We start from the raw sequence: 16,977 nt of genomic DNA, 5'->3' as shown, positions 1-16,977 counted from the left end.
TTGATTACTTCAACGCCAAACTCGTCGCTATCGCTTCATGATGCAAAGCTTGCTTCGAGATATTCTCCTGGTTTCTATTTCCATGCTTTTTCCTTATGTCCTTGCAATTCCCATGCGGCTGGAACTCGGAGCCAACACACGTACTAGTTGACGCAATACTATGGTTGCGCTCCTGTATTTGGCTTTCCGGTGTCTTTTTGCGGTGGAGGTAGGTTAAGAGGTTGCGGAGGGGGTTGCGGAGGGGGTTGCGGTTGCGTGTCGATGTCGATGTAGACATGGCTGTATATGTAGACGTTTCGGACAATTTGGATAAGCCAATGGAGACCATCGAGAATAGGGGGTTTGGATAAGAGATAAATTAGCCGGTAGATTTGTTGTTCGTAGATCTAATGAGTCGACATCGATTTCGCGGAAGTTTTGATGAAGTCGCACGACAGTAACGGCATAGTAATAGTATTAGTAGTAGTGGTAGTAGCAGAAGGATGTATAATGGACATCCAGCTGAAAGATATGTAGATCGCAATTGCGTATTCAATGCAGATAGATCACACTATTTATACTCGAAAATTCACCGACCATCCGCCCTGTGATTCACACGAAGCGATCATGACTCTATTGTCAATAAAGGGCGCGCCTTATGATTGCCGGGAGATCCTTGGGCATTGGCCAATTGTCTATGCTAACTCTATATGGCAATAAATCATTAACATGTTGTCATTAACTGTATTCTAGATCATAAGGCACTGTAGGGAGGCATGTGTTGTTAAAGCCCCGCCAACAACTCTCCCATTGAAATCGGTTTCCGGACTGCATTTGAGAATCCATCGTGATAAGTAACCCATACTCTCCTCCCCGCCTTGGATAATTCATTCTGTACAGGCTGACCACCATCAGCAGAATCTGTCGATGCAGGGGTCCATTCCTGGATGACTCTTCCGAAAAAGTCGCGCTTGACTCCGACATCTTTCAGTGGGTCTTTGTCTTTCGAGTCTGCGTCATTCTTGCCTGTTCCGTCGCCGGAATTGCGACTTGATTCCTTGGCCTTTGTGCTAACTGCGGAAGTATTGAGTGCTTCGGATTGCTTGCGAAGGGTCTCTTTGCGGTATTCTTGGTCGAGTACTTGACGAACTGCGTACCGGACCGGTGCGGACCCGCTTGTGCAAGAAGTTGAGCTCCCTTTCATTTTGGCAAAAGTTACGAGGGTATCCAGCGGTCTAGATTGTCTTTGTTAGTATATGTCCTTCGGGGTCCAAATTAGGTTAGATCGCGATGACTCACGGCTCCATCCGATACGCCCATCCGCCATGGGCACCACCCTCACTCTCCACTCGTATCTTCTCAAATGTGACTCCTAGTCCCATCATAGCCCGCACAGCTGCTAGAACTAGTGCCCGCTCACTTTCTTTGCGGACGCTGGCTACGCTCTTCGACTCCCCGCTTCCTCTGACGATGACCGGCTTCACGTCGGGTGATAATATCCGCATGAGATTCGGTAATAGGTCGACGATCACGCTCTCAGTTGATCGGAAGAGCCGTGTTAATGGTGGAGAAAGCAAACTTTGGAATCCTGTGAGGATTGCGCGGTTTTGTTTCTGGGCTTCAAAGGCGGAGAAATCCGCTCGGGGGCCCGAGAACGGGTGCTCTTCCTCTTCTTCATTGTTCTCTGGGTGACTGGATTTACCCCGGGCAGATGCAAATAGGTGGTGAAAGGCGGCCACGGAATGACTCAGATATGCACCAAGTTCCCAATCCTGGTTAGAGTACACCTTGGACGATATCGCATCGTGAAAGTGGAGCCATTCGTATGCAGTATTGGGTTTGGACAGATAGTTATCATCCTGGTACGACTGGATCGGATATAAAGCAAAGCATTCAGAGACGCAGCGGTCATGGTCACCGCTGGCGTCAACCATTTCGCATAATCGGCTAATCGCATGGCGTTTCTTGAGATCTGCAACGCCCACGGGAGCTTTGCTGGAATCCACAAAAGGATCATGGAATGAGTCATGACCGACAGGGGCATCGGAGAAACCAGCTCCCTCTGTAAAAACACGATCAACAATGTCGCGTACACCTCCACGGTTTAACCCTTTGAAGAATGAACCGCTCTCGGTAGAACCATTGAGCACTCTCTGTTCAAGCCAACTACGAGTTAGCTTTAGAGAGGATGCGCTTTCATTTCGAAGCTTGTAGGCAACCCATTCGCCGGATACCAATACACTTCGTATGTCACCTTCGGCCGTCCCGGTGTTTCTCTTGCTGCCCTGCTTCTTGCCGGAAAGACCCCAAGATGCTTCACAAAGTCTTCTCACGCTATCATTCTCATATAGAATACCTTCTCTTGTGAAGATATTCTTCATGCGTGATACAACGTTCTCCAGAGGTGCTTGACGAACGTGGATCATCTCAGCAATAGACGATTGCCTTAACGGCCGCAAGCTGGGGTGATAGACATCATTACAGACCAGAACCAGAGGGCGGAGGAATCGAAATTTATCGCCCTTCCTTTTCTTTCCATCGCTCCCATTTGATTGGGCTGACCGGTTCGAATTCTTCTGGTCGAGAAGAACAAGGTCGATTAATGCCTTCATGAAACCTCCTTCGCCTCCACCGCTCGATCCGCTGACAACTCCGTCCACTTCGTCGACCACGACACAGACAGGTCGTCCAACCTTGCGGACCTTGTTTTCGCCAACTTCCACGTTCATGCCTTTGACGTTTTCGGTACCGAGTGCGTCTCTTATCCGCCCTTTTACAACGTCCCTACTTCGATCGTCACTAGCGTTGATTTCTAGTACTTCATAGCCAGCTTGTCTCGCGCAGACATGCGCTAGTGTCGTCTTTCCCAGACCGGGAGGCCCGGAAAGAAGCATTACTTTGCGGTGAGTCCGTTCCTCGTCATCATTGTAGTTCCCTGACCTTGAGAGCTTTTTCTGCTTCGCAAGGCCCGGAAAGACAATAGGATCCCATCCTTTGAACCATCGCAATACCGATCGATGTGTCCGCTCATCCCCAATGAGCTCTGTGAATTTGCGAGCGCGGTATTTCTCAGTCCACATCGCATGTGCCAGTTTCTGCTTCTTCTGGTTCTCCATCGGGGGCTCGATAGAGGGCTGTACTGTTGGGGCAGATTGTGCTGAAGTCCTCGATTGAGCAGCTTCCTTGGCAGCTTCGTCCAGTAGTCTGTGAATTTCCACTCCGTAATAGCTCTTCTGGGCCCTTCCAGGGGCTGTTGTTGATCGTCCAGCGACAAGTTTCTCATAGCTAATTGGTGGGTTTGTTGTTCTTATTGAGACGTTGTGTGTCTTCCCTGAACACGTTTTGATGTTGAATCTCTGGGGTGGTCTCTGTGAGGTAGTGACTATGGTTGTACGTGCCTCAACATGCTGCGTAATGTTTTCCATTGATGTTGCTGTAGGTGTAGGCGCAGACGTTGCAGTTGTCTGTGATGGTGGTTGTGCTGCTGCTGGGACCTCCGGTAGCTTTGCAGAATGTTCCGGAAGGTCGAATTGCGAAGCCATATGCGCATCACCAAAAGCCGCTAATCCCTCTTCGTCATCTTCATCTTCATCGTCGACAAATCCTCCCATAATTCTCTGCCGCTTAGGTTCCGTCGGCAGTGGAGTTTCATCGTGTTCATCGTTCTTCCTCTTCTGCGCATCTGTCGGCGAGCTCGCGTGGAGCGGGGAGTCTAGAAAAGGCATTTTCGCAGGAGGCGGGGAAGATGGAAATGAGAGAGCTAATAGATTAGATTGTTGAGGCCTTCTGTGAGATTTCGTTGGAGTATCTATTCACTTGTCAGATCAACTTGTATTTTGATCACTCATTCCAATGCAGACATACCAGGTCTTATATCTTCATCACTCCGAAAGATATCAGACAGATTCCATGCACGATGCTGTATAACGACTTTATTGCGGATATCCTCCTCGCGCACAAGTTGAAGCGCCTCAATATCGTCGGAGAAGGATTCGGAGGGGAGTTGCTGGTCAGAGAAGTCTTCTTCGGAGTGAAGGTGTAGGGCCGGGTCAAATGAGGAGAGAGGTGCTGTTGGAGACGATGTAGTCATTAAAGCGTTGGGTCTTTGTTTTATAGGAACATCTCGTATAAGTGGGCCTGAACATTGATTGTTGCTATTGCAATTGAATTCGATGGCCCACGGGATCCGATAATGCGACGCGTTGAGACGCGCCGCGATAGGATACACGCTAATCCAAATTAGGATCAGAACCCCGCGTGAGGTCAGGTGATAAGTATACGAAGTATGAAAATTAGTACAATTAGTCCAGTTCAGTCAATGGCCATTGTATTGCTTGTATAGTGCCATGGTTTGCTCTGATGTGATGCTGAAGTCGTGGGGATCTCAGGAAATATGTATACAGTATCATTCGTAGAATACCGCATTCAAGAAAAAAGCCTTATAGGAAGAGAACCAAACAAAATGATATAATCATGATACATAAGACTAAATATACCTAAAACTGATAGCTTATGTCTGGCTCTTGAGCTTCTCGGTCAACTCAGGGACCTTCTCGAAGAGGTCACCGACGAGGCCGACATCGGCCACCTGGAAGATGGGCGCATCAGGGTCTTTGTTGATAGCAGCAATGACCTTGCTGTCCTTCATACCAGCAAGGTGCTGAATAGCACCGGAAACACCAGCGCAGAGATACAATTGCGGTGCAACGTTCTTTCCTGTCTGACCGACTTGGAGACTGTTGTCGGCAAATCCACTGTCAACGGCAGCACGGGAAGCACCAATCGCAGCACCCAGGGAGTCGGCCAATGGCACGATAACGCGGTCAAACTCCTCTTTTGACTTCAGTCCACGGCCACCCGAGACAACGCGGGATGCGGTGCCCAGGTCAGGACGCTCGGACTTCGTGAGCTCCTCGGAAACCCATTCGGTCAGGGCAGGGGCGTTAGGGTCGGTACCATCGACGATCTCAGCAGAGCCACCTTCGGTCTCAATGCCCTGGAAAGAAGTTCCCCGAACGGTAATGATCTTGGTAGGATCAGTCGACTGGACAGTCAGGATAGCGTTTCCGGCGTAGATGGGGCGGACGAATGCTGCGCCAACCGTCAATAACCCAAATAACTCAATTTGAAGTTCCAAACCCGTTCCGAGTACATACTGTCTTCACTCTCAATCTTTGTAATATCTGAGATCTGTTGCACATCCAGCAAAGCTGCCACGCGAGGCAGAAGACTCTTTCCAAAGGCGGAGTGAGCAGCGAGGACGTGCGAAAAGCCGCCGGACTTGATGTTGTCGACGAGCAGAGGAGCGTAGTTCTCAGGCAACCCCTAGCCAAAGACTTCGTCAGTATATAGCCCTTTAAAGATCCATCATATTCGCAATCGTTCCTACCTTTTCATAAGCCTCATTATCCACAGCAACAACCTTCTCCAAGCCCTTAATCTTTGCCGCCTCAGCCGCAGCACTTCCCTTCACACCCTTTCCAGCAACAAAAGCTGTAACTGATCCCCCCAGCTTCTGCGCGGCTGCAACGGCAGAGAGAGAGGACTGTTGGAGCTTTCCATCCCGCTGTTCAAGAACGGCCAAGGTGGAGAGAAGACGAGCGAGTGCCGAGAGAGAGGGCTGATTGCAGGCCCGGGACGGATAGATTTGTGAGCGGGCAGCCCGCAGAACAGAGCTTCTGGCAATTGGGAACATGGTGGGCGGAATGCGATTCAGGTGAAGTTGACGTTGGAAAATGTCGCTGGTCTTGCGAACGGATTGCGGATATGGGCGTGCGGCGGCGGGCGGTGGTTATCATCGGAAACGCCAAGATCAGCCGATCCTCGGAGGTTCGGTTAAAGAGGCCCGCGGCATGAGACAACTACATAGTACAGAAAGATAGAATAACCAAGGCAATGGAAATGCCAATAATGAAACGCTATTCTAGCTATAGTTGCAATGGCAATAACTTTTGGCTCTCCTCCAAGGGGTATAAACACGCCCTACTCTAACAAGAAAAAAAAAAAAAAACCAAGAAAGTACGGAGAAATTGACACACGTGACATTCGGTACGCCGCCGTATATAACCCATACATACATTGATAGTGCTTGCAAATCGACAAATACAACCAGTAGAACACCTTGCGCAGGAAGGGGGAATTATTAAGTGGTCGACTTTTGTTTCTTTTTGCTGGCTTTTGTTGCGTTTCCAGTATTCTGACTGATCGAGGCCTTGCCATCCTCCAAAGCCTTCTCTTTCTGCTGCTGAAGCTTCTGTTTCCGTACAGCCAACGATGCAGCCTCGTCATTGTCTTCAGTGGCCTTGGTCTTCTTGGACTTCTTGCTGTCCTCCAATAGCTTCTCGTCGTCGCCTGTCGACTTGCGCTTCTTTCCACCGTCGATGGCCTTGGTCTCTTCGGCATTGTTCTCCAACACATCATTCTCATCCACCCAAAGTTCACTTGCAAGCCAGATTGGCATCGCCATGGTGCTTGCGCCCTTGACGTGGATAGCCTTGATATTCCTCCAACCCTTTGTGATGAACTTCTCTGTCAGACCCTTGACCACGGCTTCGACATTTTGCGCAAGCTGCTCCGAGGTGAACTTGGACGAACCGATACGAATGGAAGCTGTAGTAGCAGGGGCGAGCTGCACAGGGGCACAGCTCAAAGTCTTCTCAATCTCCTTGGCAATGATCAATGGTGACGCGAAGGCGCTAGACTTTTCATCCGAGTTGTTGTTCTTCAGCTTCGGGTCCTTCTTAACCTTCTTACCGTCCACCTTCTCGATCTCCGCAATGCGAACCGGAATGGGCCGCTTGCTCGACTTGTAGAAAATCTTTCCAAGAGTGTTCACCAAGCGCATAATGATACGGTCATCGGCCAAGAAGACATCGTGTTCAGAGAGAAGTTGTCGCCGGCTCTCGAAGCTCTGGTATCTACTCTTCAACTTCGAGAAGCCAATTACCCGGTCGATGTGGGAGGTGAGATCTTGAGGGAAGGACGGGTCGGTAACGATGTTCTTGACCGCGCGCTGCGGGTCCGCGGTGATGAGGCAAATGCTGAGAGAGGGCGAGGAATTGAGGGAGTGAGGAATGCTGATTTTTCCGGGCTTCAAACGGTTCTTGTCCACGACGTGCTTCTTAGTGGTGAGGACGAGCCAGACGGCTTCGTTGTGAAGCGGTGCGCCTTCTTCATCCTCGTCATTGTCTCCAATCAGGGTCTTCTTGGTCGCATTCTTTTCCTCTTCTTCCTGCTTCGACTTGATGTGTCGCAGAAGGGCAGACGACGCTCTGCTGACCTATAGGGAGGGGGAAAAAAAAGGTTAGAAATGGAAATAGTTGTTTGAAATGTTCTAACTTGAAAGATTTCTTTTATCACATACCTGATTCTTGTCAAGCTGATACGGTGAACCAGAGGTCACCTTGGTAGTGAGCTCAGTCGACGGCATTTTGAAGGATTTATTGCTGTTCAAGTCAAAAGCTCGACCGACTCAATTTTTTGCGATAATGAAATTCGAAAAAATCCACGGAAGGCGGTGGGCGATTGTCCGGTCTTGGCGTATCTTAGTCATTGTATATCCAGATCCGTACTAACCCGATTAGGAATAAGAAACCTCAACCCAGCGCGATACTACAGTGGGGATACAGATAAACATCATATACAATAAAATATTACTCAACAATCAATATGGTCTTTGGAACTAGTCGTTGGGAAAAGAGGCGGCGCCTCTACTTGCCTATACTCATTTCAAATCTAGTTATCTACATCAAACGCGTGAGAGACGCGGAAGAAGAACCTCTGCATCTATCGTCATTTGAACGTTGCAGACTCAATCTCGAACGCTCAAACATGGCCGTGATATGGCTTTTGTTAAATGTCGTTGTAGTTCAATTTACTAGTAGATCGATTTCTTTCAGGAGACGTTATCGGATGAATCCTCGTTTGATAAATCTTCCCGAGGAGGTTGTCATTAAGCGTATAGCATTCAACCTTTCAGAAGAACTCCAGAGACAATTCACTGCCAGAACGGATATAAGTTGATGTCTTTGCGGATTTGAAGAGAACACATTTGCGAGCAAGTCAGCGGTACTGTACCAAGCAAGTCTCCATACTAGTTTGCTATGGTCAGCAACGAGAATCACTGGATAAGCACGGACCTACGTCTCGAACAGATGATTCTGTATTAGACGATTTCTCAATTCCGAATGCAAAATACCTTGCTCGATATATTACATACAGTTGCAGTGTAATACAATAGAAATAGCCACGGTTAACGGGCCGGTAGGGGAATGGGTTCCGTAGGTTTGAAAAGTCACTGCGCCAATATGCATTGATTTAAATGGAAACGTTTTTGTCAGCCATATACCCTCCACATTCTTAACTAAAACCCCTCTATCAACATTGGTCCAGCGTTTAAGAGTGGGCACCCATTGATCGTTGACTTTGAACTATTCAACGTAAGCACAAATTTCTCTGTTCTCAGCCATTATATTAGACTTGCCTGGATGAGTGGGAAATAGAAGACTGGAAACAACTCTTCCAAACATGCTAAGATTCTCGATTCTGTAGGCGGCTCATTAAATTTTGCAGTTAAGTATCGTCGACTGTCCTTTGAGTCCTCATTATTCATATGTATATCCCCAACAGCTGGTCCTGTAGAGAGAAAGTCGATATCCATTTGCTTCATGTTCGTGAATAGGATATAAGTTACCCGGGTAGATTAATTACATGGATATTGCAATTTAGTAAGTCTGGGCTCTATCAAGTAACCTGAATTGAACCAGCAATGATTTGGTGGATATGGCTCAAGTCCTCGGTTGGATGGAACGATAGCCCGGCATTTCAGGGACTATAAGGCGGGATGTCAGGAAATGCCAAAGATAAAAAGAAGATGGATAAATGCATACATTTCGAGCAATCCACAGACCTTGGAAGTTTGCATCTTTCATCCGAGATATCAACTGTAACCTATAAATCAGATCGAACCAAAAAAGAGACACTCCAGTTCCAGAAAACATGCGTATAACCACTTCGGGCGTTAACTTGTCACGGAGACCAAAGTTACTGTTTTCATTGATCTTGGGATTTTATGTCAACGCTCGTGATATTAGAACAGGTCATTTGTCCCTGGACGACCAGTCACTTATCGATTAAGGAACTATGAAGTCTTCATCCTACTAACCTCGACTCATTTTTTAGCGTGGACGTAAGTTGCCTGTGGGTGTACGCAAAAATGGGAATGTAGCTTTTCGTATAGAATATGGGAGGAAAGATTATGTTGCCCACGCTTTCGTTCCTGAGGGAGAACGAGCCTTTTATTATGCAGGTCTTAAGTATATACCCTTCTCCAGTCTAAATCGCAACGCTGTCTTTTAGGCGGAAGTAAGAATGGTCAGTGAATCATCATGGATGTACGGTATTTGTGTTGACATAGTCATTCGGACGTTTCGCATGGGGTGTTTTGGTTGCGCTTGAGACGCGCTGTACTGCTGGATCATGAATAGATGGCAAACTACATTGATCTTCAATGAAGGGCAGGGTTGACACCTACTGACTGCATGTCAAAACTAATGGCTCGTATCAACAGTATTGTGACACTCTGTGCTCATCGTGTGCATCACACCGCTGGTTTTTGGAGAATAGAGAAAGGTCGCAAGCGCAGAAAATTCGAGCTTCAATGCAGAGCCATGTTGGTCAACTTCTGATTGCATGACAGAGGCCAATCCATCTCATTAGGAACATTCCGAGATGTGCTCCGTAATTGTCGTAATTTTGAGGTTGCTTGCTTGCTTGGGACACAGGTTGATTGGCGGAGAAGGAGTCTCAGAACCAGGGTTCTTTGCCAAATTAGGAAGCAGATAGTCTAGACGAAGAAAGTGGGGAATAAAAAGAAAAAGAAGGCAGATGTCACCATTAGATGTCACTATTACTTTCCTCCATCATCATCATCGGCTCTGATGCAATTCTACCTAATTATAAGCACTAAACCGGATCTCTGTTAAGTTTACGAACATCGGTGCTTCTAGCCCAAGCATCTGAGCTTAAGTTGAGCATTCTATTATTATATGGCGAAGGAGTTAGTAGGGATTACTGTCATATTAATAGTCTCGTACAGATAAGGAGAAATTTCTGTCAAAGAAAAAAATCGTGCAGCCATATCCCTGCAGGTTATAATTGAGGTATCAAAACAAAGAAGGCATATGAGCACGTCATAGTCGGACTTGGTGTTTCAAGAAGGGAGCTAATAACAAAATATATCACAGGGTACATCCTGATCTGAGTTCAAGCGCACCGTAATGGTGCGCTTCTACGGGAAAAGCCCGATTCACTCATGAGTATGTGCTAAACTGTTGACAGCCGGTTTGGATATGGTTTCATGGTTAGCCATACGTAATGAAGAAAGAGACCCCAAATGGTCGGATGATTATTTCTCAAGCACTGGACGAATTGTCTCGGAATTTGAGACTTGTTTATACCAGAATCGCCACACCTTCGCCATACTATCAACAGATTATCGTTTTAAGCCAGCACATCGTACTATAGCGTGAGTATTTGAATCATTGTTCATAATAGCTGTCAGAAGCTACTATATCGTGAATACCTGTTCCTTTTAGGACCAAAGCTACATCGCGTAGTTGTTACTCCGTGCCGTCGGCACCTCCTTTCGAAAAGTTGACTGTCTCGTATTTCTGACTCGTCAGATGGCTTGTCGAGATACCTAGTGTGGAAGGGTACGGATCCAGTAGCTCTCCGGTTCTTGTGCAAGTATGAAGCAATTCCCTTGAGAGCCATGGAGCTCTTCACATTCCTTTCTACTTGCGTATTACAAATTCAAACTAGTATCATAGAAAGAGAAAGCTACTATGTAAATGATGGAGAAAAAATTGATGTGATGAGTGAAACAGACATGATTAGTCTCTAATATTATGAGGTCGTATGGACGGTTCTCATTCTTGGCCAAAGACTTCCGTAACAAGCGCCTCGATATCTTCCATATTGTCCTCGTAATTGGGAAGATGAAAACAAAGTCTGATGATATCCGCCGGGAGACACTCTCCAGAAGTCAATAGAGATAGCACCCACGTTTGAGCACGCGGATCCAATAATGCCGCGCTGTGGTCTGCGCCTAAGGGGCCTTTTTTCTGACTTTGAAAGTAGCAGTCTTGTAAGTCTGAGATTTTAGAGGTTGAGACCACGCCCAATGAAATAGGTCACGAACTTGTTCTCTCTTGAGATGTCGATAAACATACCGCGCCTAGGGTATATTCAAACCTTATTTAATGTATGGAAGATGGGGACATCGATTCCAAGCTTTTCGAATACGATAGGGGAATCGACAACACACCAGTGCACGAAATCATTTGTTTCTCCGGTTTTCGTCAATTCGTATATTTGACGGAGTTTTGCCTCCCTGTTCAGCCACGGTGTTTCTTGCGTGGGAAATCCTTGGCAATGCTCATCTTCTTTCGTTTTGGAACGCTTGTATTTGGAGTGATCAAGAATATAGATTCTATTACCTGAGCGTCTTGTCCCCGGAAAGGGATTTTCATTAATATAAGTACTCGGAAGTACGTACAGTAAGTTACCCTACTCCAGCCTAAATCACAACACCGTAATTTCAATGGCAGTAAGACACGTCAATGTGTCACCAACACAAATCGTTCGTATTGGAATAGTCAATATTACACCTCATCTGGAGTCTGTTGGTTGCAAGAGCATAATAATCGAGGAATAAAGGACAGCCCGCATCAGCGTGGAAATTTCAGGTCCTAATGCAAGACTGAGTTGGTCAGTCATACTAGCAATACCCCATACTCGCCGAAGATATTGAATATGAGTAAACTGAAGAGGTTATCAAGAGAAAGTATATACAGATTAATCTTTGAAAAGAAAATAGTTTGTTGATGACGATGACGATGTATTTCGACGATCTGTCAACTTGTCTAGCACAGGCCATAGCGTCACAGCTCTAGAGATCCTACTTCTCATGTTCGAGCAGAGCTTTATTTCGTTGAAAAAGAACCGGCCATGAGCTGAGTTCTTGATCTATCACAGTGAAATCTCTCAGAACACATAGACAAAATATGATGGAGTCTGAATCCAGTCATATGCAGTCAAAAAGGCAGGCGGTATGTCCTGGCAGAATTAACCGTGGTTAGGCGAAGCATTCCGGTAAAGCGACAAAGAACCTGAAGAGCTAAACCATGGTCCTCGTGGCAATACTTCTATTTTTGCACGAGAATGGGTCCTCTACAGTTCGTTGGTTGGTTCGCGGAGTATACTGAAGTTCTTTGTATCAAGCATTTCAGTAGCATACAGTGCTGAGCGAATTCTGTATTAGCCACAGTGGTCCGTGACTTCATTTTCGCTCCACGCGACCGTTGCAATACATACAAATTAATAACGGACACCAGGATAATAATAGCAAGCACCAATATTTAAGCCGTCAAGTCCGTCTGTGCATGTACACAAGCATTAAATTGTCTTTTACGGGTCTTCCCCCCGGACTATCATTAATAGCGACACTCTGGATTGCCATATTTGGAGGTCGGAGAATATGCCAGGAATAGCAGTACTAGTGGCACTGCCAGGGCGTCGTCATCATACTGTCTCCGGAGACCACTAGTTTTGACGGTTAGTTGTCCATCCCAACTTCGTGCCAAGCTATCTAATAAGAGCATGGCTATCTAAGGAGTACGGGGCAGGTAACTTACTCTAAACTGTCTACAGTAGTATTTCGTATAAATGGAACACTTGCGGAGACTGCTAGGCAGAGAAATAAGGGAGTATTCGTACGGGGGTTTAGCTGGACTTGACTCTCTATCACGGCTATCCCGGAGAACTAACAGCGTGTGCTTGCGTGGCTTATCGACCTTACGCAGTCAACGCAAAAGTTCGATGGAGATAGGTACCAATTGAGATGTAGTCAAACTCCCATTTGGATTGACTACTCTATGCTCTGTACTACTCGGTACACGGATGGCAAGAGGATTTGTATTTGTAAATACAGGTTATTTCAAACCAATCCTTCACTATGAGGTGATCACGTGAAACGCGGGGCCTAGAGCCTTCTTGCATCCTTCTTTGATCCTTGGCGATGGAACTAACCTTTGACAAGTGACACTAGTCTGGCTTCGCGCAGAGTCTAGGCTCTGGCCCAAGCAATCAGTGACATTTCTTTGGTTTCTGCACACACCGCGCAGAGTATCGAGAAACGTGGTTCACTGTTCCTGGCAGGGTACTGGTTGCCCGGACAAGCCAAAATAAAGGACTGTATGTGCAATGCGACCTACCTTGCACACCGCTTGATGCCCAAGGGATGGCTAAATTGTCCTGCAGAACTGCATCACGGTAGGCGGTCGTACTGGACCTTTTGTGCAAAGTACTTGTCTGCAGTAGACGTATCTCAGCCCAGACCGTCATAGAAGACTGATCGAATATTGCGATAACCAGGACAAACGGCCTACTCTAACTATGTACTTGTGTTCCGTACTCCGCAACGGCTTCCAGAATGGGAGAAGAGTGCCAGTGATAGTCCAAGTGGCCCCTTAAAGCGGGAGACGTGCAGATCCTTGGATATTCACTCATATTCCGCATGACTGGGTAAAAGTACATTTTTTAATTTTTTTTTTTAAATTTTTTTTGTGCTGAAAGGGTTTTTATCCCACGAGCCACGGGTAGAACGGTGTGTACATCCACAACTCTCTTTGTACTCGTAGAATGATACCACATAGGCAACCATTATTATGGCATGATCCAGTTGATGGTTCAAAACCTAATACCGCAGGATACACAGTACTAGTATGGATTATTATGGAGCGGTAACGTGGAAAGTTGCCTGGTCGGACATGAGAGACACCCAGAACCTTGGAGACTCAACCCGACGGTGGGGGTATGCAAACTGTGATTGGTGTACCTGATCAGATTGGCCAAGTGTGGGGGATGTGATTGGTTAGTCCCTGAAGGATTAATTTCGGAAATGCCAAGGTTTTTTCTTCAGGAACAGGAAACAGGAGGTTAAATACAGTGTTATTAGGAGTGTACCTCTTGGGAGTACTATGTACAGGTTAGCAGTATAGATATGGCGAATATCGATTAGAGATTAAAATTCCATCTTTCACTACTGAGTCTATGTATCCCGTAAAAGTGCTTGTAGGATTGAGTCCCACCGTGTGGGTTGACCAGTCTCTTTTCCCACGGCCAACCACTACTGCTATTGGGCAATGGTAATATCGTAATTTATTCCTGTATTTTGGTACAGGAATAAAAAAAGATATCCCCAGCCAATGGAAGGCCAGAAGTGGAGTAGCTATCATTACAGCTCTGTCGTTGTCTTTCCCCCCTGGGGCTCTGCCGAACGCCCGGGTTGACTTTAATCTTGCCTCTTCTCCCTCGATCTCCCTCTTCCTTTTTCTTTTCTCTTTTTCCTTCGATCTTCTTCTCCAGTCTCCCACTTACTCACATTCCCTTGAGATTTCCTATCCGACCAGAGGGACACTTGTTTCTCTCACCCACGCTCTTTCGGGAAACCTCTTTTGATTGCTCTTCTCGCTCTCCTTCACTGCCAATTTCTGATATCCACACTGCGCGCGACAGATTTGCGGTGATGTATGCCATACCCACCCTGCGAAATCCCTTTTCCCTCGCATTCCAATTACCCAGGAATGCTAGATGAGAGTGTTGGAAACCACTTCTTCCCTCTTATCGATTGGAGGGCAGCGCATGCAATTGTTTGCCTTCCTTTCCATAGGGCTCGGTCGCATCTACCTCGCGGGTTGCCATCAATTCAAGAGACAGGATGCTAATTATTTATATCCAGATCCACAGTCTTCTATCGTCACAATGAAGTTGAATTCGATTGCACTCACTCTTGCTACGGCCGGCCTGGTCGCAGCCCAGCCTCACGCCCACGGTCACCGTCACCCCCAGAGACGTACTGTTGACACCTCTGGAACCGTCGTCAAATACGAGCTGAATGGTGAGCACATCAGCGCTGAAAAAGTCTGCAAGGGTATCGCCGATGGTACCCTCCTGTGGGCTGCTGGTGTCGCCCCTCCTGACGCTTGCCAGAGCTCTAGCAGCAGCACCACTCCTTCGTCCACTCCCACTCCTACTCCCACCCCCACTCCCTCTGTCGCCCCGGCCGAGTTCATCCAAACATCTTCATCCTCCACTCCCACTCCCTCCAGCTCCTCGACCCAGGCTGCTGCCTCCACTCCCGCTGCTAGCAGCTCTAGCAGCTCTTCTTCCGCCACCGGTATTGATGTTGACTTCCCCGATGGCGAGATCGACTGCAGTGCTTTCCCCTCGGAATATGGCGCTGTTAAGCTTGATTACCACGGCCTTGGCGGTTGGACCGGTATCCAGTACGGCTCGATTGTGGGAGATGTGATTCAGAAAATTAGCACTGCCATCAGTGGTGAGGGTGAATGTAGCGAAGATATACTCGGTAACCCAGGCTTCTGCTCGTACGCCTGCCCCGCTGGTTATCAGAAGTCTCAATGGCCCAAGCAGCAGGGATCCACAGGCGAGTCTGTTGGTGGTCTCAAGTGCCACAAAGGCAAGCTGTATCTTACCAACCCCAGCCTTTCCAAGAAGCTGTGCATTGAAGGTGTTGGTGGTGTTTACGTCCAGAACAAGGTCGGTGAGCAGGTCGCTGTCTGCCGTACTGATTACCCTGGTAAGTTTGAATAGGATTCCTCTGCAAACGGCAATTCTGACGTAATGATCGAATAGGTACTGAAGCTGAAACCATCCCTCTGGCGCTTACCGACGACACCGTTCAGCCCCTGACCTGCCCTAACGGCGCGACGTACTACGAGTGGACGGGCAAGAGCACCTCTGCTCAGTATTACGTTAACCCCAAGGGAACCTCCATCGAGGAGGGATGCAAATGGGGCGACAAGAGCAAGCCTGTCGGTAACTTCGCTCCCATGAACATGGGCACCAGTGAGAACGACGGCAAGTGGCTCTCGCTATTCCAGAACTCCCCGACCACCGACGCCAAGCTTGACTTCTGTGCTGAAATCAAGGGTGACAACCTCAGTGGCTCGTGCAGGTACGAGAAAGGTTCCTACATTTCCGAGTCTGGCACCAATGACTCTGGATGCACTGTAAGTTTTTTTTCTCTCTTGTCCCCTGTCTTCAAAATAACTTGCTTACCTCTTCGCAGGTTGAGGTCTTGTCCGGTGATGCCACCGTTGTGTTCACCGCCTGTTAAACCTCCAACCACACGCCATTCCTTGCAAAGGGGAACCCTTTTAGTGCGCCTGCCCTCGCCATTACTTCCAGCTCTCAATTATCACGACCCGTTTAGTATGCATTGATTTCGTCTGTATTTTGATATCTACTTTCCCACATCGTGATCCGGGAAATTTTTCCATCTTTCCTAGTTGCACTTCTCTGTATATAGTGTCCTCTGTCCGCTATGGTGAGGGTAAGGAAAGTGTGGTTAGATTTCACTTCTTTGGAGATCAAATAACTTTGATTCCACTTTTTTTCTCATGTGATTTCCTGGGACCTTTTCTATGTCTTGTCGTGTATAAAGTTCGACTGTTTCCGCAAAATTCTTTTGGGCAGGGTGGCGCGTGTATTCTTTTCTGGTGTTCTGTGTATAATTTTATTAAATATAGTATTTTATTCACTTTATCCTCGCATCGTGACTTCATTATGTACTCCGTAGATACCAGTTCCGCATACCGCGGCCCTGGCGGTTCGGACATCATGATCTCATTACCTGCCACCGAGCGTGAGGACACCAAATCATTAAACACCGCCACCAGACAATAATGAAGAGTGATGTATACATAGCATCTCTGAATTGGTGTAGTCATCACACCGCGTTACAACGCCAGTGGGCCAGACGCGACGTGCCAGTTCTCCGTACGGTGGAGCGCCTGACTCGGTCAGTAACTTGATACAGGGTGATCCCCCAGAAATAGGATAGTGGCCTCGACTAATACTCGCGTCTAGTTCATGGGGGTTACATGTAAAACGAATTACTGTAAATGACAGCGT

The 16,977-nt window shown here is 47.3% G+C and overlaps 5 protein-coding genes across 5 annotated transcripts; 2 read left to right on the top strand and 3 right to left on the bottom strand.

Annotated features, from left to right (window-relative positions):
• Positions 1-763: 763 nt before the first annotated feature.
• Positions 764-4,069, bottom strand: EURHEDRAFT_512860 (putative sister chromatid cohesion factor (Chl12); the record flags this gene model as incomplete). Its single annotated transcript, XM_040786103.1, has 3 exons — positions 764-1,214; positions 1,279-3,787; positions 3,844-4,069. 3 exons carry the CDS (start codon positions 4,067-4,069, stop codon positions 764-766), a joined length of 3,186 nt encoding a protein of 1,061 aa, XP_040642357.1.
• Positions 4,070-4,283: 214 nt separating this feature from the next.
• EURHEDRAFT_409009 (electron transfer flavoprotein subunit alpha/FixB family protein) lies at positions 4,284-5,757 on the bottom strand. Its single transcript, XM_040780979.1, has 3 exons — positions 5,369-5,757; positions 5,136-5,304; positions 4,284-5,070 (listed from the first exon to the last, which is right to left on the bottom strand). Exons 1-3 carry the CDS (start codon positions 5,672-5,674, stop codon positions 4,490-4,492), a joined length of 1,056 nt encoding a protein of 351 aa, XP_040642356.1. The 5' UTR covers positions 5,675-5,757; the 3' UTR covers positions 4,284-4,489.
• Positions 5,758-5,899: 142 nt separating this feature from the next.
• On the bottom strand, positions 5,900-7,450 carry EURHEDRAFT_409008 (uncharacterized protein). The gene is made up of 2 exons (XM_040780978.1): positions 7,343-7,450; positions 5,900-7,258 (listed from the first exon to the last, which is right to left on the bottom strand). Exons 1-2 carry the CDS (start codon positions 7,406-7,408, stop codon positions 6,122-6,124), a joined length of 1,203 nt encoding a protein of 400 aa, XP_040642355.1. The 5' UTR covers positions 7,409-7,450; the 3' UTR covers positions 5,900-6,121.
• Positions 7,451-7,626: 176 nt separating this feature from the next.
• On the top strand, positions 7,627-8,117 carry EURHEDRAFT_409007 (uncharacterized protein; the record flags this gene model as incomplete). Its single annotated transcript, XM_040780977.1, has 1 exon — positions 7,627-8,117. A coding segment is annotated over exon 1 (349 nt), but the record flags the coding sequence as incomplete, so codon positions are not given.
• Positions 8,118-14,369: 6,252 nt separating this feature from the next.
• On the top strand, positions 14,370-16,642 carry sun1 (SUN family protein UTH1). Its single transcript, XM_040780976.1, has 4 exons — positions 14,370-14,568; positions 14,780-15,640; positions 15,697-16,073; positions 16,133-16,642. Exons 2-4 carry the CDS (start codon positions 14,803-14,805, stop codon positions 16,178-16,180), a joined length of 1,263 nt encoding a protein of 420 aa, XP_040642353.1. The 5' UTR covers positions 14,370-14,568; positions 14,780-14,802; the 3' UTR covers positions 16,181-16,642.
• The last annotated feature ends 335 nt before the right edge of the window (positions 16,643-16,977 follow it).

The sequence above is a fragment of the Aspergillus ruber genome, assembly GCF_000600275.1.
Source record: "Aspergillus ruber CBS 135680 unplaced genomic scaffold scaffold00003, whole genome shotgun sequence".
NCBI classification, from domain to species: Eukaryota; Fungi; Ascomycota; class Eurotiomycetes; order Eurotiales; family Aspergillaceae; genus Aspergillus; species Aspergillus ruber.
This window is presented reverse-complemented; position numbering and strand designations above follow the sequence as displayed.

Coding starts and splice junctions, on each gene's coding strand:
- EURHEDRAFT_409009 (XM_040780979.1), bottom strand. CDS start 5,674: ATGTTCCCAATTGCCAGAAGCTCTGTTCTGCGGGCTGCCCGCTCACAA. Junction 5,305..5,368: donor ATAATGAGGCTTATGAAAAG/GTAGGAACGATT, acceptor GTCTTTGGCTAG/GGGTTGCCTGAGAACTACGC. Junction 5,071..5,135: donor AAAGATTGAGAGTGAAGACA/GTATGTACTCGG, acceptor CGGTTGGCGCAG/CATTCGTCCGCCCCATCTAC.
- EURHEDRAFT_409008 (XM_040780978.1), bottom strand. CDS start 7,408: ATGCCGTCGACTGAGCTCACTACCAAGGTGACCTCTGGTTCACCGTAT. Junction 7,259..7,342: donor ATCAGCTTGACAAGAATCAG/GTATGTGATAAA, acceptor CCCTCCCTATAG/GTCAGCAGAGCGTCGTCTGC.
- sun1 (XM_040780976.1), top strand. CDS start 14,803: ATGAAGTTGAATTCGATTGCACTCACTCTTGCTACGGCCGGCCTGGTC. Junction 15,641..15,696: donor CTGCCGTACTGATTACCCTG/GTAAGTTTGAAT, acceptor ATGATCGAATAG/GTACTGAAGCTGAAACCATC. Junction 16,074..16,132: donor CCAATGACTCTGGATGCACT/GTAAGTTTTTTT, acceptor ACCTCTTCGCAG/GTTGAGGTCTTGTCCGGTGA.